The 26091-nt window shown below is 42.1% G+C and overlaps 1 protein-coding gene across 1 annotated transcript in view; it reads left to right on the top strand.

The window, feature by feature from the left end:
- NT5E (5'-nucleotidase ecto) overlaps positions 1-26091 on the top strand; it is a 156537-nt gene that overhangs the window by 88983 nt on the left and 41463 nt on the right. Inside the window, exons 2-3 of the mRNA XM_077487305.1 lie at positions 12094-12316; positions 22203-22391. Of these exons, the coding sequence (XP_077343431.1) occupies positions 12094-12316; positions 22203-22391 (412 nt within the window). The remainder of the gene's footprint in view (positions 1-12093; positions 12317-22202; positions 22392-26091) is intronic.

Below are 26091 nucleotides of genomic sequence, written 5' to 3'. Positions count from 1 at the left end.
TGACATCTAGATGTGACTATGTGGGCTTTAGATAATCTACATTATCCGCCATGTGGGCGAACATTCTGTTGTCAATCAATAACATCTGACTGACATCTTATAGTTAGTGTAAGGTCACACATAAAATCTATTACCACTTGCCGCCCACCATATAGCAATATGACGTCGGCAACGTGGTTGCGTTATCCTGACCGGACGTCATATGACGTCGCCAGGATATCAAGCCGATGCTCGCATCGGGGGGACCGTTGTTGCTGTGTGTCAGTCTGATACACCGCAACTCTGATCTAGGTAAAAAGTCTTTTACAGAGTCTCTTTACCACGTGATCAGCCATGTCCAGTCATGGCTGATCACGATGTAAACAGGAAGAGCCGTTGATTGGCTTTTTTTCCTCACTCACGCCTGACAGACGCGAGTAGATGAGAGATGATCGGCTGCTCTCCTGACAGGGGGGGGGGGCCTGTGCTGATTATCCGCGCAGCCCCCCCTCAGATGGCAAACCAGGACCACCAGAGATGGCAACCCCACTAGATCACCAGGGAAATGCCAATCTGTGCCCAGGTAGCTGCCAATCAGTGCCATTGTAAAATGCCTGCCAGTGATGCCTATCAGTGAAAGCCAGTGCCCAGCAGTGCAGTCTATCAGTGCCACCCATAAGTACCCATCAGTGCTGCCTATCAGGGCCATCTTATCGGTGCTACTTTCAGTGCCCGTCAGAGAATATATATTTATAATTAGCAGTGGAGGCCGCTCATTGGGGGCGCTGCCCCCCCAATACATGTGCCCGGCCCCTAATCTACATGCACGGTGCAAGATGCATGGATTTCAATGGATTTTTTATTATTTTGAGAAGCGCATGATTAGAGCCTGGCTTTAAAAAAAGGTGAGCTTGGGGTGCAGAGCTGTGTTCCTCCTGGCCAATTAGGAAGCGGGTCCTTAGACCCTATTGGCTGGGAGGAGAAGTGACGACTGGGACACGGAGGAGACAGAGGGGGGAAGCTGCCACCGCAGCAAGCAGGTCCCTTTTCTCTTACAATGCACACAGATTTTGTGTTGCCGACTCAGTCTAGCAGCAGTGGAGACAGTGGGAGTCCTGTGTTCCAGGAGAAGCAAGAGCTGAAGGACACACACACCTCAAAGGTAAGTAATGCATTGCTGCTGGATTCTCTTGTTTTGCCATTGTCATTATTGGACAGTTTTGCATTTGCCGCAACGGGGTGGGGTTTAGTGTGGGGTAGCAGGCTGGAGTGACGGGGGGGAGTATGTGGTCAGGTCTGTAGATATTTTGCTGTTACTGATACTTTGCAATCAGTTATTCTTGTTGAAATAAAAATGTATTCTGTAAAATAAAAAGAAATCTGCATGGCAACTTTCAAGCCAAAACCCCCTTGCGCTTTCATGTGCCAGCGGTTTTATAAGTATGCCCACTGAAAGGGATATAGGAAGCCTCGGATGAACACATTCTCCTTTTGTAGGCAATTCTGTGAAGTGTACTCCATTTTGTAGAGTTCTGTTCACAAGATCAATGAAGTACAACTTTCACTGTACACCACATATAAGGAAAAAAAATTAACCAAAAATTTAAAGTTCAAAAGTATAAAGTGTTAGAATTAAATATCACTAGAGTTTATTAATGGATGTGTTAGATTTGGTTGAATTTTTTTATATACTATATATTTTATGAACCAACATTTAAAACGCCATGGGGGTTATTTACGAAAGGCAAATCCATTTTGCACTGAAAGTGCACTTGGAAGTGCAATCACTCTCAGTCTGAGGGGTAGATTTGAAATGAAGGGAAGCTCTGCTGATTTTATCATCTAATCATGCGCAAGCTAAAATGCTGTTTTTTATTTTTCTTGTATGTCCCCCTCAGATCTACAGCGACTGCATTTCCAAGTGCACTTTCCATGCAAAGTGGATTTTCCTTTAGTAAATAACCCCGTATGAATCTGCAGCAGTAATTTGCAGAGCTTGTAGAATTTTCTAACAAAGCACTGCCTCCAATACTTATTGGCAACCTGTGTATAACAGACTGAGCCAGATAGTCCTGTCTCTGATAAGACTCATATTGTAGTGTGTGTAATCTGTTTTCCCCTGCTATTCAAGTTCATTTTTACAGGGCCTCTGTTAACTGAGCCATGTTTTTCTCAGTAAAAAGAAACTTAAAAAACAATCAATATCAATACACGTCACTAGTAGCTCATTTCTAAAGATAATTGCTGTTTTATCAAAGGCAATATATGCTGGTTTTCACTTTCCTGCATGAACTGTGCTCTTGTCACACCTATTACATGGAAGGTAAACACTGGTTGGTTATTTAAAAGCAATTATTTGTGAATCCAAGCTGCAGCTAAGGTAAATATTTGCAATACATCTTCGCTATAATTATGTTATTCAAGTGTTTTATGGCTAAGTAAGCAACCCTTGTAGTGGCACAGAGGTGTTGATGAGATCTGTAAATCGAGATTATATATATATATATATATATATATATATATATATATATAGTGTGTATGTATGTGTATGTATATGTATGTGTGTGTGTATATATATATATATATATATATCTCATTCTAAGGGATGGTCTGGGACAAGGGCAAAAATTGGAGATGAAATTTATAAATGGTACCTGTTCACTATGTTGTAACTGTTTAGAGGTAACATTGCAAGTGTACAGGTCTGAGAATTTGAACATGGACACCAATTTAATTTTGTGGGTCTTTTTGTGTTTTCTTTACGCATACCCTAAAGCAGCCATTTTCAACTATTTTACCCTGGAGGAACCCTTTGAAAAATGTTCAGGTCTCAGAGCACCTCCACTAAATATGATCAAATATACAGCTTACAGTACTTTTTTTTTAATTTCATAATCTTTATTCATTTTTCAACATTCTTTTACATAATAAAAGCCAGAGAAACATTCTCTATAGCACGTATAACACTTATTTCACCTTTACAAATACAGTAATACTTTAGTGAATAATAAAACCTTTAGGAAATGTTCCTATCCATGATGTGTCAATAATTCTTCTATCTAATCCCCCTTTTCACTCATTGCTCATATATTCCTCCTTCCCCCTCCTACTTCCTCTCTCTCTGCCCACCTTCCTCCTCTCCCATGCCTCATTCTGGAAATCTCTTTCTATCCAGCCAGGGTTTCCACATCTTTTTAAATTCTTTAAAATTTCCTCTCCTCAAGTATATCACCCTCTCCTTCCATATTGTCTCCATAATTACTAGCTGCCAGTCCTCTGCTGAGGGGGCATTTTTTGCTTGCCACCTTTTGAGCTAACAATTTTCTTGCCTGAAACAGACATCTCAGTATTGCTTTATTGGTATGTCGCGATCTTCCTATTGCTTCACCCAGGCCCAGCACACATATCCTGGGATCCCCCCTGATCGCTACACCAAATGTTTCATTCAGGGTAGTAACAATCTCTGACCAGTAGCGAAACAATTTTGGGCATCGCCAGAACATGTGAGCCAGGTCTCCAGACTCTTGACATCTAGGGCACTTATCTGCTCTGCGTCCAAAACTAAACGGTCTTTTTGGTGTATAATAGGCCCTATGTAGCAGCATTAGGTGTGACATCTTCTGGGCAGGCGAGACTGAAATTGAATAGCCATCCTCCAGTATTTTCCTCCACTGTTCGTCCGTAAATATTCCCAACTCCTCCTCCCATTTCCTTCTGCATTTAAACCTTTCTGGGCTTCCTATACTTCCTTCACATATAACTGGATATACATCCGCTATAAATCCTTTTGTCCTTACTGGGGCATTTAATCTGCTAAAAATAGGGGAGTTATTCCACACAGGACCTTGCCTATTAAATTGTTTCCCTAGAGCGTGTCTAATTTGAAGGTATTTATAAAATGATTGTTTTGATATATCAAACTCTGATCTTAACGCGCTGAATGTTTTTAATATTTTCCCTGTATATAACTGAGCCAACTTATCTATCCCTTTGACTTCCCATTCTTTATATACCCCTATTTCTTCCATTTCCTGCAGGTTCCGGTTGTCCCACAATGGAGTGTACTGAGTTAAGCCTCCCAGACCTTTAATCGCCTTAACTGCCTTCCACACCTTTACTACTAATTTTATTGTAGGTATTTTTTTTTTTGGGAAATGAATTTGCCTCCAGAGCTTGGTGTCTCCATTAATATTAAAGCCCTGTTAATTCCTCCACCTATCTCCTCGCTCATTTCCAAGTGTTGTAATTGAGCAGCTAAAAAGTAGCTCCTTGGATGTGGAACTGCCATTCCTCCTTTTCTTGTGGGTGATTGCAAAGTTTGTAAAGCAATCCTGGATACTCCCCCTTTCCATATAAGTTCTCGAAATTAATACCTCTATTTTTCTAAACCACATTATATCTACCCAAATCGGGGAATTATGTAACACATACAATAACTGGGGCATCCATACCATTTTAATCAAATTGCATCTCCCTGCGTTCGATAATGGGAGTCTTTTCCAGATTTCAATTTTCTTTTTAAATTTAGCTATTAATGGAACCAAATTATCACTTATATATTTATTAGGATCTCTTTGTATGTGTATCCCCAGGTATTTCATGCGCTCCACTACTTCCAGCTGCGCACCTGTCCCTGGGCTTTGGTCCCTACTTTTATCCAATGGCATAAGAGCTGATTTTTCCCAGTTTATCTCCAGGCCTGAGAACCTCCCGAAATCTGTAATAAGTTTCATCCCTTGTCTAAGGGACTGCTCTGTGTCCCCCAGAAAAAGGAGAATATCGTCCGCATATAGCGCTATCCTCTCTTCCCTCGTCCTCCTTTGAAAACCGACCATATTCCTGCTAGATCTGATTGCGATAGCTAATGGTTCTATTGCCAGGGCAAAGATCAGGGGTGACAGAGGGCACCCCTGTCTTGTCCCCCTCTCTAGGAAAATCCTATCTGAATATTCATTATTAACCCTAATTCTAGCACTAGGGCCATTGTACAGGGTTTTTACCCATGCAATAAAATTGGGGCCAAACCCAAATTCCCCCAGTACCCGCCAGATATAGGGCCATTCTAAACTATCAAAGGCTTTGATTACATCTAAAGCCATTATTGCCTTATTACCATCATTCTCTATAGGTACCTGCATGTTAAGATATAATCTTCTTATGTTCGTGCTTGTAGTTCTGCCTGGTATAAAACCTGTTTGGTCGGGGTGTATCAGCCTAGAAATAATTTTATTCAGTCTAATAGCTAATACTTTGGCTAATATTTTAGCATCCGCACAGAGAAGGGAAATAGGTCGATAGGACTGTGTTTCCAATGGGTCCTTCCCTTCCTTGTGTAAGACTATTATTGTTGCCTCCGTCATTGACGTCGGCAATCTCCCCTCATTTTTTGCCCAATTAAATACTTTAAGGAGCTCTGGAAGCAATATTTTACTATAGTATTTGTAAGTTTGCACAGGAAGACCATCTGGTCCTGGGGATTTCTTATTGGCCATTTCTGCTACTGCACACTGAATTTCCTCTATTGTTAATGGGGCTTCCATTATCTCATTCTCCTCCTTTGTTAGGGACGGCATTTTAATATTCGAAAATAACCTATCCATATCCTCGCCAACCTCTGTCCCCCGAGAGGAATACAGTTTGGCATAGAATACCCTAAAGGTATCAGTAATCACTGAGCTCTGTGCTGATATTTCTCCATTCTCAGTCCGTATCACTGGGACAGTGGATGGCGAGGAGTTACTTCTTACAATCTGTGCCAGCATCTTTCCTACTTTTTCCCCTTCCCCATATTCCACTTGTTTCTGGAACAATCTTTTATTCTCTATTTTCCTAGTGACCACTACCTTGTGTTCCTGTTGTTTCTCTAACCATATTTTTTTTTTCTCTGCGGTGGGGTTTTCTATATATGCTCTCTCTGCTATTACCAGATCCCTTTTAACCCTATTCTCCATTCATTAGATGTTTTCTTAACATTCGCTACCTGTTGAATGAGAATACCCCTAAGATAGGCCTTCAATGCGTCCCATATTACTCCTACTTCTGCAGACCCACTGTTAAACTCCATAAACTCTGCCACTCTGACCAGCACCCTCTCGGGGTCTCCAATCAACTCAAACCACACTGGATTCATATTCCATACTCTTGGGGGCTTTATCCCCCCTAGATTTATTGATACTGTCACGAGCGAGTGATCTGACACCCCTCTAGGTTGATAAGCTATTTCCCTCACTACACGGCTCGCCTCCTCATTCCCAAGGACTAAATCTATCCTTGAGAGTGAGGAGTATGAGCTTGAGAAACATGAATATTGCAACTGGTCCGGATTACGCATTCTCCATATATCAGACAGGCCCCCCTCCAGCAGAAATCGAGACAGCTGGGTCTCGGCCTCCGTTTGCATATATATTCCTGGCGGAAACCTATCCTGGCTTTTATTTATAACCTCATTAAAGTCTCCCATTACTATAACAGGAATCCCCGATTTATCCGCTATAAATTCCATCAAACGATATAAAACTTCCATTTTAAATGGAGGAGGAATATAAACATTTGCAAAAACATACTCCTGATTTTCAATTACACAGTGTAAAAAAATAAACCGCCCTTCTTTATCTATATTGATCTGCCGACAGGAGAACGCCACCTCTCTCCTTACCAGCACAGCCACTCCCCGTGAATAAGAGGTGTGGACTGAATGGTACTGGACTTAAAATTTCCTACTCTGACTTTTTGATATGGTTTCTTTAATTAGGTGTGTCTCCTGTAGGCAGATCAATCCTGCCCTACACCTTTCCAGGGTGTCAAACACTACTGCTCTTTTTACAGGGGATCCCAGCCCTCGGACATTCCAAGAGCCAATATTCAAAACTCTAGACTGAATGACTCTAGGAAGTGCGAAAAAAGAATAAAGAAGAGCGAAAAAAGAATAAAACCTGGAGGCTCAAAATTACCATTTAAATTCTCTGAATTCCCTAACGATGAGCAGAAATAATCCCTGCTTCTCTCCCTATAGTTCATGCCGAGGAGAAGAATGCAAGGGGGGGATGTAAAAAGGAAAGTGCAATCCCACTTAGTGAGTACTTTGATAAAGTTATACAATCTTTTCTGCTTCATGGTGTAATCCCTTCTCAATTTCCCCTTGTGAACGTGAGATCCAAACCTTCTGTCTACACACACCATTACCCCGTGTTTACTCATTACTTTTAGATTATCATCTACAACTGTGCAAGTATTACCCTTTTCCTTTTCCTGAATTCTATATGCTTCCATTTTCCCTGTTCCCTCCCCCCTGCCCTCTCCGTACCTATCAAGGTTACCCCTAGGGGCTTTTTCCGTGACCACTACACTCCCACACACACCCACATGCTCCCCCCACCCCCCTCCCTCTCTCACGCCCCTGTCCCCCCCCACCTCCCACCCCCCCCCCCAATACCCAACAACCTCCCCCCTCGACCCTCCCCTTTCTCATACATAAATTCTTACTATACTGTGTGTCATTCTCTACACCCTGACTTGGGTATAACATCTTCCCTTTCTTCATTTACAGTGCACCCGTTACACCCCCCCCCCCCCTTCGCTGATCTTCCCCTCTCCCTGATAAAAGAGGGAGGGGAAAGGAGAGAGAGAGAGAGAGAAAAAAACAAAAAAAAAAAAAAAGTAAAACACAAAAACATAGGGGAAAGGATGAATGAAAAGGGGGTCATACATATACATATATGAAAAAGAAAAACACATCACTTCTTCAATAACTGATCTCCCTTCTCCTGCATCCATGCTTCCACCCTTGCCGGAGTGTCAAAAAATAATGTCTCTCCTAATGCTACTACCCGTAACCTTGACGGATAGAGCAGAGCATATATAACGTCCAATTTCTGGAGTCTGCGCTTGACCTCTATAAATTCTGCTCTGCGCTTCTGCAGATCAGGGGAAAAGTCAGAATAAAACGAGATTTTGGCGCCCTTATAGATGACACTCCCCATCTCCCTGGCCCTCCGGAGCAACACAACCTTATCCCGAAAATTCAAAAATTTGATTAATACAGATCTAGGCTGACCCCCCCCGGTGCATAATTCTAAGCGGAACTCTATGTGCCCTTTCTATAGCAAATTGTTGGGAGAAAGTCTCTCTGCCAAACACTTCAACAAGCCATTTTTCCAGAAACTCAGCTGTGTCAGAGCCTTCACACTTCTCGGGGAGGCCTACCAGTCTTATATTGTCCCTGCGGAGTCTGTTTTCCAGTTCATCCAGTTTCCCTTCATATTTACCCATCTGTATTTTTAAATCTTTGACCTCTTGGTTTAATGGATACACCTCATCTTCAATCTGGGAAATTCTACCTTCTGCTGCTGTTAATCTGTCAACCGTTAACTGAAGTTCCTGCCGTATGAAGGCCAGCTCTTCTTTAATACTTCTTGTTTGATCACATAGCTCTAATAATGACTGTTTACAGACGTTAACAGCCCCAAGGACCTCCTTCAGCGTCGGTTCTTCATCACCATTTATTAAGGGTATCTGCATGAGATTTATCTCCAATCTTCCAGTTGCTCCCGCATTTTTGTTATCTGTATGTTTTACGCCTGCTTGTGTCAGCTGCCCATGACTCTTTCTGTCCGTTGGGGGTTTCACTTGACTCCCCTGCCCCCCCTTAGTTGGCGTATTGTCGGGGGTATGAGCATGGGCATATTTTTCCAACTTGGCCGCTGCAGCTATCCCGGCTGTTGTTGCAGAAAACTGGGGGTCTTTTTCTTTATCTTTTTCTTTGGCAGATCTCAAAGATTGCGCCCCCACATTTTCCTGCCTGGCATGCTCCTCCCCCCTTCTCCTTGCAGACATCGCTCAAATCCGCAAGTGTCCCCAGAGAGAAAAAAAAAAATTAACAATATCTCTTTTGAAGGGGGGTAAATTTCCCTAGGCCAAGGCAAAAAAAAAAAAGTCAGCTTCAGCTACTCGGCAGTTAGACCACAGTTAGTCCAGAACTTTAAGAATGAATGAGCTAATTTCTTAAAGGGCAAGCAGCAGCAGCAGGAGTTATTTTCCAGTGTATATATTTATATATTTCTTTCTTTCTTTCTTTATTGCAACACTTTCCCCAAGGATAATACAGCGTTCACACCAACTCCCCTCTTACTTTTAATTCAGCTCAAAAGGGACAGTGATGGCAATGATGGGGGGGATCTGGCATGAAATAAAAACGTCTCTCCACAGTCATTGCATAATACTATATCTGTGCCTTTAAATTTCTTCGTTGGTTTTAGCTGTCTTTTACCTGGAAGTGGCTATGCCTCATCCCCAGTCTCAGTGCTGTGGCTCCTCTCTCGAACGGATCTCACGGGGTTTCACCTCCAGGGGCTGGGCTGAGCTGAGAAATCTCTCCTTCGTTCACACTCCTCCGCACACCGCCAGTGCTCGAGAGACCCCGCCGCTCCGCCACTCCGCCGCTCCCGGCAGTCAGCAACCACTGCTGGGCACCATAGATCCCCCCAGCACACCAAGCCAGAGCCTTCCGTTCGGGAGATCCGACGGGAATCACACGGGGATATAACGAGTGCCGCTGATACCGGCTCCTGTCAGCGTGCAGTGAGAGCACACATCTCTCTCACACTCACTCCTCACACACCGCCGCCATCACCATCCGGTCACGCCCCCACACTTTAATCAATAATTAATTAATATATATATATATATCTATCTCATTCTAAGGGATGGTCTGGGACAAGGGCAAAAATTGGAGATGTAAGCCTTTTTTGTTATAGCCCTCTAAATATGAAACGTTCTGAATTTATAAATGGTACCTGTTCACTATGTTGTAACTGTTTAGAGGTAACATTGCAAGTGTACAGGTCTGAGAATTTGAACATGGACACCAATTTTAATTTTGTGGGTCTTTTTGTGTTTTCTTTACGCATACCCTAAAGCAGCCATTTTCAACTATTTTACCCTGGAGGAACCCTTTGAAAAATGTTCAGGTCTCAGAGCACCTCCACTAAATATGATCAAATATACAGCTTACAGTACTTTAGCTTGATTAGTATGTTGTAAATAAAACTTTTACTAACCCCTGCTCTTTAAAGCTTGGTACACACTGCTAGTTTTTTTTTTTTTTCCAACCCAGCGAGCTGAGCAAAAAAAAACCCTGACAGCTCAGGTTGTAGCCGCTGATGTTAGTTCAGTGTTCTATTATGTTCTGACCCCCGGTCTGAACACTCCAGTCAGTGCTCTCAGCCGTTACCTGAGAGTGCCAATCGGAAGTCGGCTGGCAGACCTTTTTCGATCTTGCCCCTTAGACATAAGATGGCCCGGCTGCAGTAGACACATGGGCCAAAAGTCAACCGGTTTCTATTGAACATTCAGCCTGTGTGTATAGGGCTTAAGAGAAATTTGTTTTCAGCCATAAACATGAAATGAAACAAAGAATAATAATGGTCATAAAAGAAGTGAAGACCATAAAAATAGTAGAGTCCCCTTACTTTGCAGGTTAGTGAGAGAGGAGCCCTTTACTTTGGTGGACAGTAGAAAGGTGACCCTTAAATTAGTGGTTGGTTGACGAAATGCTCCTTAGCCAGTGGAAAGCCCCCCCCCCCCCCCCATATTGGTGGTCAGTGGAAAAAGGTTAGTTGAAGTAACACTTCGTAGTGGGGAACAAAAGTCCCTTTTTTTATATTAGTGGTCAGTACAAAAAAAGCCCGGTTGGGGATCAGTGTTGTAGCCACTTAGAAAGTAGAAAGAACACTCTGGTACATTGGGGGTCAAGGGGAAGAATGTCCCTTATTTTGGTTGTCAATGGGAAGAATGTCACCCTTAAAACCACCTAAAAAGATCATTGGTGTCAGTGGTAACTTACTAAAAAAATGAGAGGAGAACTGGTCTCATGCCACCAGCTGCATCAAGTGATTTTAGCCCAATCTCCTATCTACATCTGCCTGCACTCTCTGTCCCTTCACCTGTATTTATCCAGCGGATTTGTGTAATGTAGTGAATCTGCAGTGGGCGTAGGAGAATTGTAGGCTAAAATACTAATTTGCAGTGACTGTGAATGTGTGCAAGGAGATTGAAGAGGGCAAATGTCTCTTCCAAAGAAACAGGGTAAATTAGTTTAAAAAAATTAAAGTAATTTTTATAATGATTTATGATTTACCTCTTTAACAATGGAGAATCTAGATGTATATCCAATGGTGGTGGAGTTTAAATATGTAGTTGATATACATATATGTTAATTCTCCTTAGCAAATTTTACAATGTGAACACCACAGTAAGTAGGAAGAACAATCAGTTTCTTTTCCGTTTTACTACTTCAGCATGCCAGGATAGCTTCCTGTTTTCAGGACAGAAGTGATTATGTTTATTTTATCATCCACTGGGGAGTATGGTGGCAGAGAGATGGCATAGGACTTCAAAAAGCTTAACCAAGAAAATTAATCGCTTTTAGTCTGAGACCAGATTGTTTATAAATCTCAGGTTTGAGTGAAATCTATGCAAGGGATTGTAGATCTAGGCCATTTAACATCTGTTACTTTAATACTGCTACCAATAAAGGTATTTAAATTGGGGAGGGGGGGGGGGGGGGGAGTGTAATGCTCCTTAATGGGACCGATCCACCCATGGCTGACATTTTAACCTTTTTTGTAGCAGGTGGAGGATAAAACCAACTGACATTTTGTTATAGATCGATCTCATGGGAACTAAATTTGTGACATTTCTGCATTTAACTTCCCAGACCTGTTGTAGCCATTTAGACCTTTTTTTTTTTTTCTTATTATGGTGGAATGTAACTGGAGAGTCTGGAATATTGAAAGGTGCAATTCAACTACAAGGAGTCATGCAAAAAAATCTTCCTGTTGGAAAACCAAGGGCTTACTCAGCCCACCAGGCTTAACCTATAACTACGGTATATGGAGGCAAAAATCACTTTTACTCTGCTCAGATTGAAAGTTCTTGGTTCATTTTTATGGTTCATTTTTATCTATAAAGGCTCTGCATCTGTTACCTTTTTAGCAAAAACTAGACCGTTTTTTTTTTTATTTTGGATTGAGTTACTGTAATGATACTCAGAACTAGTAATAGGAAATTAAGTTGTGTATATATTCATTAAACTCAGTATCTCCTTTTAATTTTCAGGCTCTAGGAAATCATGAATTTGACAATGGTCTTTCTGGACTTGTGGACCCATTCCTCAAAAACGTAAAGTTCCCCATCCTAAGTGCCAATATTATAGCAGATTCACAGATTGCATCTAATATTAGTGGATATTATCTGCCTTACAAAATCTTGAATGTTGGTGGTGAAAATATTGCAATAGTTGGCTATACCTCAAAAGAAACTCCAGTTTTATCTGATCCAGGTAATGTTTCCTTTATTATGCAACACTGCATTCCTTCTAATATGAAAACTTAAAGGGGTTGTAAACCTTCTTGTTTTTGCATCCTATGCATTAAAGCGGGAGTCCACCGGGACTCCGCGTTTTTTATTTTTATTTTTTTTTTAAAAGCCAGCAGCTACAAATACTACAGCTGCTGACTTTTTTAAAATAGTGACACTTACCTGTCCAGCGCGCCCGCGATGTCGGCACCCGAAGCTGATCGCTAGGTCGTCTGTCGGGTCCTGCCGCCGCCATCTTGGGTATGGGAATCAGGAAATGGAGCCTTTCGGCTTCATTTCCCGGTTCCCTACTGCGCATGCGCGAATTGCGCTGCGCAATAAGGACGCTCCCCGCTGCCTCTGGGAGCTGTGTGTTTCCCAGCAGGCAGCGGGGCACTTGCAGGAAGGGGCGGGCACTTGCGGAAAGGGGCGTAAGTTACGCCCCTTTCTGTAGAGAGCTGTCCCGGAAGTGGGTGCAGTTACCTGGATTATCCAGGTAACTGCACCCCCCTCCCCCCTGAAAGGTGCCGATTGTGGCACCGGAGGGGGGGAGGGTTCCGATGAGCGGAAGGTCCACTTTAGGGTGGACCTCCGCTTTAAGGTGAAAAAAATCACCTGGCAGTGACCAGCCCCCCGTTTCACTTACCTGAACCCTGGAACTTGACCCGGTGGGGTCGTGCTGTCTGTCTGCAGGGGGTTCTCGGCTCTTGATTGGATAGATTGATATAGGGCTGAAACAATTAATCGATTAAGCGACAACTAGTCTGTTATGAAAACAGTAATCGATTAATTGGCCAGTAACATAATGGGGTTAAAAAAAAAACTAAAATGAGTCCTTTAATAGTACAAAAAGAGCAAATAATCGCTACTGAAAATATTACTTTCACAGTTCTACAGTAAAACAAAATTAAACCTTTATAATAGTGATTATCTGCTTTTTTTTTTTTTTTGTACTACAAAGGGCTCATTTTTAGTTTTTTTTTTTTTTTTTTTTTTTTTTTTAAACCCGGTTCACATCTATGTGTTTTTTTTTTGGTGCTTTTAGCAAAAACGCACTACAGTTCATTTACATGGTTTCCTATGGGACACATTCACATCTATGCTTTTTTTCCAGCCACTGCGTATTTGGAAAGGGTCAGGGACTTTTTTTTTTTTTAACGTGAAACAATGCTTTTTTGGTTTAATATGCTTCAATGGAGAAGCTGCAGAAAAGCATATAATGTGTTTTTGCAGCAATCTGTGTTTTTTTTTTTTTTTTAATCTGCCCAACAACAAATTGGGCAAAAAAAATAAATTTAAAAAAGCAAATCGCAGCAAAATCACATGCGCAAAAATCAAAACGCACAGCAAAAAGCACAGCAGAAACAGATCAAAAGCAAAATGCATAGGTGTGTGCCGAGCCTTATGCTGGACACACGGATCTATTTTCAGACGAGAATATTCAGACGAAAAATCTTTGTACATGAATGTTTGAAATTTTCACTTGTTTTTAACATACTGTTTTTAAAAGAATTTTAAAAGAATTATAATTTCTGTACGAAAACCATACACTGTCAGAAAACTTCTTGGTCAAAGGAATTTTCAATTTCCAAATTTTCCCATCACTGTGGTTGAAAATGAATGTTGATTTGACTCCACTAATGATTAGAAAATCGAACGAACGCTCTTAAAATTACTTATATCTCTCCTCTAATATTCTATACAGTATATCTAATATATATAGTATATACAGTATATCTCTTCTGTCTGTTCTCAGAGTGCATTCGATATTTTGCTCCCTTTTTTTTAAGGTTATTAACCAATTAATGGAAACAATAATCGGACAAATAATTGATTATGAAAATAATCGTTAGTTGCAGCCTTAGATTGATAGCAGCGCAGCCATTGGCTCCCGCTGCTGTCAATCCAATCCAATGACGCAGGTGCTGGGGGGGCAGGGCCGAGTCATACATTCAGTGGCTATGGATGCTAAATGTTGGACTCAGGAACGTGCCCACAAGGTAACCCCTTAGGGCAGTGATGGCTAACCTTGGCACCCCAGATGTTTTGGAACTACATTTCCCATGATGCTCAACTACATTGTAGAGTGCATGAGCATCATGGGAAATGTAGTTCCAAAACATCTGGGGTGCCAAGGTTCGCCATCACTGCCTTAGGGCTTTTCCTAGGGGGTTATCTGATGTGAGGAGGAGCCACGAGAGCCGTCGGAACCCCAGAAGACGAGGATCGGGGCCACTCTGTGCAAAACGAACTGCACAATGGATGTATGAAATGTTTGCTATTTAAAAAAAAAAAAGGTGAACCTTTACAATCTCTTTAAAATGCACTGCTCCAGGTAGTCTGCCTTACTTCTAGCCCTGATCTGCACACCAGGTGCTGGTCCGGTTCACCTCTGGATAAGTACACCAATATAATAGGATGACCGCACACCAGTGCATAAAGAAGTCCAGTGCTTTATTCAGTCTTCTGATAATATAAACATAGCTCACACAGACAAGTTAACATGTTTCACACACAGAGCGCTTACTCGTAACACAATATCGGTAAGTGCTCTGTACGTGAAATGCATTCACCACCCTGTCTTGTCTCTGTGAGCTATGATGTTTTGTAATACCATAAGACTGAATGAAATACCAGATTTCTTTATGCATTGGTGTTATGTGAACATGGTGAATGCAGTATTCATTTCAAAAGTAGTCCATTCACTAAAAAACGTGGTGTTAAGCAAATGTGTTAAATATCCAAAAAACATGAATATTTAGCACTTGAAAAAAAACTTAAATCTAGTTTTATTCACGGGCTTAAGGCTGGGTTCACACTGCTGCGATGCGGGAACGCTGCGAATCTACTGTGGATTCCCGCATTGTATGCCTCCCGGCAGCAGTTCACACTGCCCTATGCGAACTGCTGGGAGTGTCAGTGAAAAGTTAATGACACCTCCAAATCAGTTCGCATATCGCAGTGCGATCTGCAAACTCGGACAGGAATCGGATCGCATGGTGTAAACACCCATGCGATCCGATTCTGCTGCGGACCAAAAAAAAGGTCCTGTACGAGTTTGGGCCGGATGCGATGCGAATTCAGCCATACTATCTGTATGGCTGAAATTGCATCGCACAGAGATCGGATGTGATTTGCAGTGCGGTGTGAATCACATCCGATCTCGTACACCGCAGCAGTGTGAACCCAGCCTTACTCTGCATCAGAAGAATATCAGAAGAATATTTTTCAGTGAATGAAGGCACATAAAAATATTGTGACACTATGAAAGTATCCTTGGTTTACTTTCACTCACAGTGAAATTGTAGTGAAATATAGTACAGTGTAGTGCTTTCATTCACAGTGAAATTGTAGTGAAATATTACAATTTATTAACCTAGGCTCGGGCCAGAACATTTCCACATGATTGTACATATTTAACTAAAATATCAACTGCCTACTATGAGATAAATAACAAATGATGTGTCCTTTTTCTAGTGAAATGATTTTAATGACTTTCTTTTTTTATTTATTTATTTTACAGTATTCACCTCACATTTTTAAGAAATTTGCCGCATTTAACGCAAATTGAATATTTTACATTGAACTTTTTTTTTTTTTTATTGCATACAATAAATTTAAAAAATCACCAATTTGCTTGCAATAATCATTAGTGAGTTGATCTCACTGTGTTTTGTGCACATATTCTGTGTTCTTTTTTTATTTATTTATAAAACCAATAATAGTAATATAACTTCTATGTATTTTCTGTTCAAAAAAAAATCTCATCTGCATTTGCTTCTGTATGTTCCCCCTGTGCCCTTGGGCCTCATAGGAGAGACACTGTGCAAAAGGCACGCATTTCCTCCAAAAGAGGTGACTGACAGCAGCTCTTTGCCCCTCTCATTCTACCTGTGTGTGCTCAGTTGTAGTACAGAGTGGGCACATAGAGGGGACTCCACCTATGGGACTATGTTTATATGAACAAATAACATGGGAAATGTGTTTGCACAGCCAGGGGAACACTTTCAAAAGTAGATTCAGATGATGAATACATGCTAATACATACATTCTCTCCCCAAAACAAGTTTAGAGCTCTCATCCTATATGATTTAATTTGTTTTATTGTTGCACTAACCGTTGTGCACTTCCATTTAGGAATCTTGTATAAAGAGGCTGTGTAAAATCAGTTGGCTAAACGGAGGGGGCTCATCTGAGGGACCATTGAGAAGAACGTGCTGCTATGTCTGCGCAAATTGTCTTCTACGGCATGTGTATAGCTCCAATCTGTTTTTCATTAACAACAGAGTCTCCGATATTTTCAGTATTAGGGTTACTTTGTATATTTTACAAATCATCACAGGCTGAGAAGAATTACTTGTATAAACAAATGATTTAAATGAATACGCCCCAAGAAATACCGTATTTATCGGCGTACAACACTCAGTTTTTTACCCTGAAAATAGAGGGTAAACTGTGCCTGCGTGTTATACACCGATGTGGTTTTTTTTTTACCAATAGGGGCAGGGTGCCACCTATTGGGAGGGTGTCAGGCCTCTCCTGGCTCTGGGACAGCACTGCCAGTAAACTCTAAGACTGCTTTCACACTGAGGTGCTTTACAGGCACTACAGCACTAAAAATAGCGCCTGTAAAGAGCCTCTCTTGTCTCTCCAGTGTGAAAGCTTTCACACTGGAGCGGTGCGCTTGCAGGACGATAAAAAAAGTTCTGCAAGCAGCATCTTTGCAGCACTGTAGGAGCAGTGTATAGAGCACCCCTGCCCATTGAAATCATTGGGGCAGCGCCAGCAAAGCACCACTGCAGCAGCGCTTTGCTGGCAGTTTTAACCCTTTTTCGGCCTCTAGCGGGGGTTAAAACCTCCCCACTAGCGGCCCGAATAGCGCAGCTAAAACGGCAGTAATGTGCCGCTAAAAATAGCGGTGCTTTACCGCCGACGCCTCAGTGTGAAAGCACCCTAAAGTTCAGAAAACATTACTGCCAGCCTTTTGTCATATACCGCTCCTCCTGTGCAGCTCTCAATGTAAATCGAATCCTCTGATTCCCTTAATTAACACAGCTCGTTGTGGCTGCTCTCCTCCTCCTGCTCTGCCTCCTCCTCATTTGTAGCTTTTGATTGGAAGAGGAGAGCGGTCACGTGATCGTCAATGAAAGAAAGGAGAACAGTCGCATGACTGGGTCCATGAGAGAGAGCGGCGTTAATGGAAGTATTTAGAAGCTTTGATTTACAATGAGAGTGACACAGGAGTGGTGTATGACAAGGGGCTGACAGTGTGAAGTTTTCTCAACTTTATACTGGGAGTGCAGGAGGGGGGTCTATATAAAGAAAGGGGTCCGTGTGTTGTACAGAGGTCTGTGCATTATGCAGAGGGTCGGTGTATTATGCCAGGGGGCCGTGTAAAGTGTTTTTTGTTTTTTTTCCCTGAAACGTCCCTCTTAAAAGTTAAGGTGCGTGTTATACGCCGATAACTTCACATCATCAAGTCCCTCCTTTTCATCAGAAGCCTTGGCATCAGAGTCCTCCTTTCACATCAAAAGTTCCCCCTTGCATCAGGTCTCCCTTAGAATCAAAAGCCCTCATCACATGCCCCCCTTTAAATCCAAACCCTCTTTCACATTCAAAATTCCCTATCACATTGGAAGCCCCCATCCCATCAGAGTTCCTGTGGGCCAGGTAAAATCTTACAGCAGACTAGATGTGGTCCTCGGGCTGTAGTTTGAAGACCCCTGATTTAGAAGGACCGTTCATCTTTTGGACAATATCCCTCTTTCTCTTCTTTCCTCAGTTGTCCCTCATGTGTACTGTCAGTGGGCAGGGGGTTAAATATTACAATAAAACAGAAGTCCTGTACATCAGACCAACATATTGTCATGATTGTTATTGTAAAATGACAATACACTTTCTGATTCTGATATTGGTCTGATGTACAGACTTCTGTTTCATTGTAATATTTAACCCTATTCCCGCTGATGGTGCACATATATGCGGCCTCATTGGACTAGGCTTTTTTCCATGGTGTCGTATATATGTGTATCTCTTTGCACTGGGAGTGCGGTGTAACATGTGCTCCCAGCACGGTAACCAGGCTCTCACACAAACAATTATGACCTGGGAATCCAGGTTACCTGATCGCTGTGGTAACCTCTGTCTATTACAATGGTCAGTCACTGTGAACCTGCCCCTATGTTTACTTCCTCTTCTGAATAGAGAGGAAGATGCTTTGCATCTTTCTCTCCTTGCAAGAGTTGAAGCTGTATGTAAGAGTATAAAAAATATTGTTAAAGAAAAAAAAAATCATATTTAGTTCTAGGTCAGTGCAAAGGTTAGTGTTAATGTCAAAGCAAGGGTCAACGGTCAAGGTAAGTATATTTTGGATAGGATTTTTTTTTAAAAGCAAGTGTTTTGTGTTACTATGTTTTAAGTAGAATGAAAAAAAGGAAAATTCACACCAATGCTTTTGGTCCCTACCACGGGTACAAACCATCAATAACATGCACATATGTGGTATTGCTGTGATTGTAAGGAGCAGGAAATTTATTTTGGGTTATTTGGTGGTAAATTAGAAGAATAACAAATATACAGCTTCATTTTTTTACAAAATTATTATTTTTTTAAATACCATTTTGGGGCAGTTTTCCTTTGATAATAAACACACAAAAAAATTCAGGAGACATCCATTACCATTTGCCACCAAAAGAGTGCCCAAATTGTCTTGGGAAAAAACAAGGTATCATGGATGGCCAAAGTAGTTCTGGTGATATGTACAGGTTTACTAACACATGTCGTGGATTCCCCCGACTAGAAGTAACACATTACTAGATCTTTTCATTACAAATAATACAGACCTAATTGCAGATGGGGAAATATGGCACAACTTGGGAACTAGCGACCATAGATTTATTGCATTCCTCGTAAATTCTAGGAAAGGGAGGTGCGGGGGGAGTACAAGAACACTAAATAGAAAAAAAAGAGAACTTTTCTAAACTGCGCTTAATGCTGGAGGAGATCAAGTGGGATCAATTCCTTAAAACATTGAACACAGAGGAAAAATGGGAATGCTTTTGGAACATATTAAATATATGTATCATGCATTCCAAGCGGTAATAAATATCAAAAAACAAAGGTTAAACCTGGGTGGCTGAACCAAAGCGTAATGTCTTATGAAGGGCAAAAAAAAACGCATTCCAACAATAAAAGGTATGCAATGTGAGGTGTAAGAACGCAATCGGGTCGGCTTAGAAAAGACTGAGAGACACATAGCAGAGGAAAGTAAAAATAATCCCAAGAAGTTTTTTAAACTATATTAACAGTAAAAAGGGAGGACTGAACAAATAGGCCCCATAAAGGATAAGGGAGGGTGGTTACAGATGACAAGGAGAAGGCAGCTGTGCTAAATGCTGTCTTCACACAGGAAAAGGAGGGATATAACCACAACAGTATTTTTAGAAACATGCCACAGGAGGAGAAATGAGACAGATCACTGCCCCAGGTAAGTAATATAATCCACTAAAAGAAGGGCCGAGTGCTAGCTCTGGCTCTCAACTGGGAACATTTAGACCAATTGAGAAAAAGGATCAACCCTTGTGGCTCACAGAGGCCAGAGTCCCAAAAGGATTAGAGAAGCTTAACATAAATCACCAGGACCTGATGGATTACACAGAGTCCTTAAAGAACTCAATCATGAAATAGCCAGACCGCTATTCCTAATCTTCATGGACAGCATACTTACAGGATTGGTACCAGCTGATTGGTGAAAAGCCCACGTGGTACCAATATTCAAAAAGGGCAGAGATCCATTCCAGGGAACTATAGGTCTGTCACTATAACGTCAGTAGTTTTTTTTTTTTTAACTATTTGAGGGGATAAGAGACCATATCCAACAATTTCCTGATGAAAATAGCATCATTAGCAGAAATCTGCACGAGTTTGCGAAATGTCGCTCTTACTAAACCAACCTACGAGGAAGTGAGCTGCCATCTGGACAAAGGTAGGCCAGAACTGGTGGATGTGGTGTATCTGGATTTTGCAAAAGCATTTGATACAGTCCCCCCACAAATGCTTAAACTACAAGTTGAGGTCTGTAGGCTTAGACCATAGGGTAGGTACCTGTATAGAAAACTGGCTATGGGGCATGTCCAAAGGGTTGTGATGAAATAATGTTTACTCAGAATGGTCTAGAGTGATTACTGGGGTACCAAAAAACTTGCTACCACCCTCATCTATAGCTGGCTATCGCAGTAAGCAGCATTTGGAGGGCTAAAACGGGTAACAACAAAAGCCTGGGGAATGCACAGGAAAAAACCAAAGCCTGCTTACCACCAGCTCGCAGACAACCAAATAAACCTGTCTAACAATATGCATTAAAAACCGGGGTTTAGCCTGCACGCTTTTGCATATGCATGTGTGAGCCACAGAGCCACGTCATGGCGCCCTGGTATCTGTGGTCCTAACACTAAAATATGAGTGTCCCCACAGTGGAGGCACATGCATTCTGATGGATAAATGAGGGCACGTGGACTGAAGGGTAGCCCACCCCATCTTAAAGGTACAGCAGTACACCAAACACCCAGCAAATAGCACAATGGCTGCAAAGGCGTTGGTGCGTTGCTGGACCAATACAAACACCAATGTGATACCTGTTTTAGGCCTCCAAATGCCGCTTACTGCGATAGCCAGCTATAGAGCATGATTATTGGGGTACCTCAAGGCTCTGTCCTGGGACCAAGTCTGTTTAATTTATTTATAATTGATATAGAGGATGGGATAAATAGCTCAATCTCAGTGTTTGCTGAAGACACAAAAATATGCAGGACAATAACACAGCAGGATATAGAAACTTTACAAGAGGACCTGAATAAATTATTGGAATGGGCTACTGCATGGCAAATTAAGTTTAACACTGGTAAATGTAAGATAATGCACTTGGAGTAAAAATATAAACACAAGATACACTTTAGAGGGAGAACCCCTAGGGGCTTACAGGATGGAGAAGGATCTATGGGTCCTAGTAGAAAACAGACTGAGAAATAGCATGCAGTGTCAAGTAGCAGCTACCAAAGCCAGCAGAATATTAGCATGCATTAAAAAAGGAATTTACTCCAGAGATAAAACTATTTTTCTGATATTTATAAAACTCTGGTTCAGCCGCATCTGGAGTATTCTGTCCAGTTTTGGTCACCAATCCTCAGAAAGGATGTGCTGGAACTGGAGAGAGTTCAGGTAAGGGCAACTAAATTAATATGGGGACTGGAAGACCTCAATTATGAGGAATGACTACAAGTACTAAACTTGTTCTCCCTGGAGAAGATGCTTAAGAGGAGATATGATAGTGATATACAAATATATCGGTAACGGTAATCCCAGTGTAAGTGTGAAACTTTTCAGTCCCAGGGAGTGTAAGAGGATACGAGGCCACGCGATGAGACTGGAAGAGGGTCGGTTTAACCTTAAGCTGCGTAGGGGATTTTTCACTGTCAGGGCGATAAGGATGTGCAACTGCCTTCCACAATCGGTGGTGTCGGCAGGAAGTATGGCAAGTTTTAAAAGACTCTTCGACGTGTATCTTGGTGAAAACAATATAGGGGGATATGGGAAATTATTTTTTTCTATACACACACACACGTTGAACTGGATGGACTGTTGTCTTTATTAAACCTTACTAACCATGTTACTATGTAACATGTCAAAGTTGCAAAATTTTGTTTAGGCATTAACATTTGTTTTACCCTCTCACTAAGGGTTTAAAAGTATTCTAAAGCGCCAAAACGTTTAATAATTGCATTTTGTGAAGCCATGTTATTGTATGTTGCTGCATATTGGAACATTTATATATTTCTATAACTCTAAATATATCTTCATATTCTGTATTTCAGGCCCACACCTGAAATTTGAAGACGAGATAGAAGTTTTGCAAAAAGAAGTTTCCAAAGTTTTAACTCTTGGTGTAAATAAGGTGATAGCTTTGGGTCACTCGGGATTTGAAACTGACAAACTTATTGCTCAGAAGGTGAGGGGAGTGGATGTAGTTGTTGGAGGACACACAAATACATTCCTTTATACAGGTGAGTTCTTTCACTTATTCATTTTTTTATTTTTTATTTCATGCATTGTGTGTCGTAGGTTTGGAATGTACTGTAAGTGCAACTCCACTTATTATTCAGAATTTTAAAGAGAACCGTAACTTATGGATGCAGATTCCCAAGGTGGTATTTCTTCTTCCTCCTTTCTGCTTAGTGAGCCATTGACGCAGAGCTATGTAGATGGTGCAGTGTCAGGACACTTGACATCTGCTTATTGTAGTGGAGCACCCACTTACTTTTCAATGCTGAAATGCAGACGTGGGCCCTTTAACTCCTTTTCTCACAACATGTTGGGTTCCTAGACATACCAATGGAGTATACAATCCTCAGTGTCCTTCCCTCAGCAGCTAAGAGAGGCCTCGCCAAAAGGGACAAATGATCTACAGCCAGGTGAGAGGCCCTCTGCTGTCAGAACCAATGTGCTGATAGCCGGTCAGAAATTGAATGGCATACAGCTTCTACAGATGACTTGGCTACTATTGGGAGCCCCTTCCCAATTTCTACAAGAGTACTCTAGTTTCAGTGGAGTGGCACCATGTATCCCTAGGCCTTGGATACCTACAGCTGTTCACCTGTAATACTAGAGCTAGACTTCACTGTGAGGATCACTGTTTAAGGATAGGCATGAGTAGCCTTTGTTAAACCTGCCTTAGATGAATGTTGAACTGGCCAAGATTTGATCCTTCTATGGACAGGCTGGTTGTACTGAAGTCGAGGGAGACCAAAGGAGAGATGTTCAAGGAGTTTGGAGGAAAAGACGTAAGGAGATGGGGCGCAATTTAAGATTGGTGGGGTATTGGTGAATAGTACTTCTTTTAGAGAGTTGGGGAAGATGCCAGAAGAGAGGGAGAGTTTGAAGGTGTGAGTTAGGCCGCATACACACGGGCGGACTGTCTGACGGACTTGGTCCGCTGAAACGTGTTTCAGCGGACAGTCCGCTCGTGTGTGGGCTTCAGCGGACTTTTTCAGTCTGGCGGACTAAGTCTTTTTCGGAATTTCCGTAATATTGTCCGTCCAACTTTGGTTTCAGCGGACAGTCCGCTCGTGAGTAGGCAAGTTGGACGGACTAAGTATGGCGCATGCTCAGAAAGGATTTACACGGCCGAAGGTTGCATTGCAGTGTATTGGACGTCGTATTTCTAGTCCCGTCGTACGTGCTGTACACGTCATCGCGCAAGCTTTCAGCGGACTGTCTGTTCATCAGGTGTGGTCAAGTCCGTTCATTCAAAAGTAGGACGGACTGTCTGTCGGATTGTCTGACGAACTTAGTTGGCCAGACAGTCCGCCCGTGTGTACGCGGCCTTAGAGACTGTAGAATAGAGCCAGAGGTTGATCGCAGCATTTGAGAGGGAGCAGGATCCAGGGGGCGGGTGGTTAATTGGGCATTAGGAAAAAGCTTAGCAACCTCGTCAATAGTAGCAGGGTTGAATGAGGGAAGTAATGTTCCTGTGGACATGGGGTGTTCAGTATCTGTGCATTGGAGATCTCCTTATGAATTGCATTGAAGTGATTGGCAATCTCCTGGGCAGTGGTGAGTTGGATAATATGCTATGCAACCCTATGTCACCATGATTGAGCCAGAAAGACATTGCTATGAGGAGACCATATTTGTGCAGCTCTCAAAGTTAGCATGCATACACTGCAGAATAATGTAAACTATTTGCCATTCTTAAAAACAAGCCATCAATGCTAAATCTTCTGATTCTTGCAATATAATTGGCAGCCTTGTAGATCATATTTATTGCCTGTCATTTAGTAAACAACCAACTGTTTATCGCTGCAGCATTCATGGTGGAAGAATTTGTATTTACCGAATGCAGATTTGCAGAACCCTCTTATCAAATCTGTTTCTGTAAAGATGAAACAATTTGGAAGTATACATTTTGAACAAAAGTTGTAAAAAGCAGCAATAAAGATGGTAAATATTGTAGGTCAAGTGTTTCTTGAACGCAAGGTGATTTTCCTAATGCCTACAGCAAAAGGGAAGTGCATAACTGCTCAGCACATTGATGGCTTTGTGTCCTGCTTTGCCACATTAACAAGTTCAACACTAGGGATGGGCGAACGGTTTGGCCCAAGCATAAGTTCGGGCTAAACTTCCGTCATTCAGGAGTTCGCCGAACATCCGAACAAACGGGTCATTTGTTCGCCCCCCCCCCCCCCCCTGAACCGACCCCAATGCATTGCGGTGCTGAACAGTGCATTGCAAGCCTTGATTGGCTGAAGCAGTGAAAGCTTCAGCCAGTCGGAGCACAGAGCACTGTCAGAGTCATGATTGGACACTGCCATGACTTTATGCAATCATGACCCCCGCCCCACAGTATAAACGTATTCTTTCAATGGCAGCCATTTTCAGTGTGATTTTGGCGTGGATAGAGATAGAACAGGGCTCTGTTCAGTGCTATTAGTGTGCTATACTGTGCTATTTTGCTTCAATTGTCAGTGTAGAATATTAGTTTAGTGTCAGTCTAGGGATAGTGTGAGTAGTGAGGAGGACCATCATTCAGCTTTGCATGGTGTGCAGCTAGAGTAGGGACAGCTCAAATAGTTTCACTGTAGTGTAGTGAGACCGTGTCATTCATATATACATTAGTGTAGAGTAGGGACAGCTCATATAGTTTCAGTGTAGTGTAGTGAGACTGTGTCAGTAATCTTGACATTAGTTTATAGCTAGAGTAGGGACAGTTCAGATAGCGTCAGTGTAGTGAAGATTGAACACTGTCTATTTGATTGTGTTACTGCCAGTTTAACGTCATTTACTTCTGTGTGTGTTACTGCCAGTTTAATGCCATATAGTTTTGCGTGCGTTACTGCCAGTTTAACACCATATAGTTCTGTGCATCACTGTACATTTGGTGCATTATATTGCAGTATATTATAGTGTATCAGTGGCGTGTGTCTGTGTATTGTGAGTACTCAAATTAAAGTGCACCAAACACCTCTTTACATTGATTAAAGTGCATCTACGTACAGATTTCAACTTCTTTACATTTGCTTATAAGCACCACCCCTTCCCAATAATGTTTGGGAGGATATCAAGGAGAGGCGGATGTTGCCTTGGCACTGTAAGGGAGCCAGCAACAAATGTGTCCACAGGCAAAGGTGGACATGGTGGTCAGTCCTCAGATAGGGCATCATTTCCTCTGTTTAGTGAGTTTGCCTGTGCTATCCAGCCACAGCATGCAGAGGAGGTGGTGGACTGGCTTACTAAACCTTCCTCATCCTCCTCCTCCTCTGTCATGCAAGCAAAGACAAGTGTGCAGTCCCCTGCAGTTGCCAGGGTGGATAAAAATGCCGCCTTGTCCACATCTATTCCTGTCATAGCGCCAACATCAGCCATTGAGGAGTCAGCTGAGTTATTAGACCACAACGTCAGTCACTTGCTCCTTCATGATGCCCAGCCATTACTGGATTCAGATGTTGGTTCTGAGGTTTAGGATGACAGGATAATGAGCCTAGAGAGAGGGATGAACACTGGTAGACAAATTGGTATTTGTGTTCCCCAAGCCGCAGCGTATTCCCAAGTTGTCTCCAGTGGTAATGATGGAGATGATGAGGTCACTGATGTGACTTGGGTGCCAGATAGAGCAGAGGAGGAAACTGAAGGTGAGGCGGCACAACCCCAAGGAGGCCAACATCAAGAAAGAGTAGAGAGCAGCCCCCCTGTTCCATCACATTCTGC

Source organism: Lithobates pipiens, unplaced genomic scaffold (genome assembly GCF_037356315.1).
Source record: "Lithobates pipiens isolate NorthernLeopardFrog02 unplaced genomic scaffold, aLitPip1_a1.2 Scaffold_18, whole genome shotgun sequence".
Classification (NCBI taxonomy): domain Eukaryota; kingdom Metazoa; phylum Chordata; class Amphibia; order Anura; family Ranidae; genus Lithobates; species Lithobates pipiens.
Note: the sequence above shows the minus strand (reverse complement) of the source record. Positions and strands in the feature narration are given on the sequence as shown.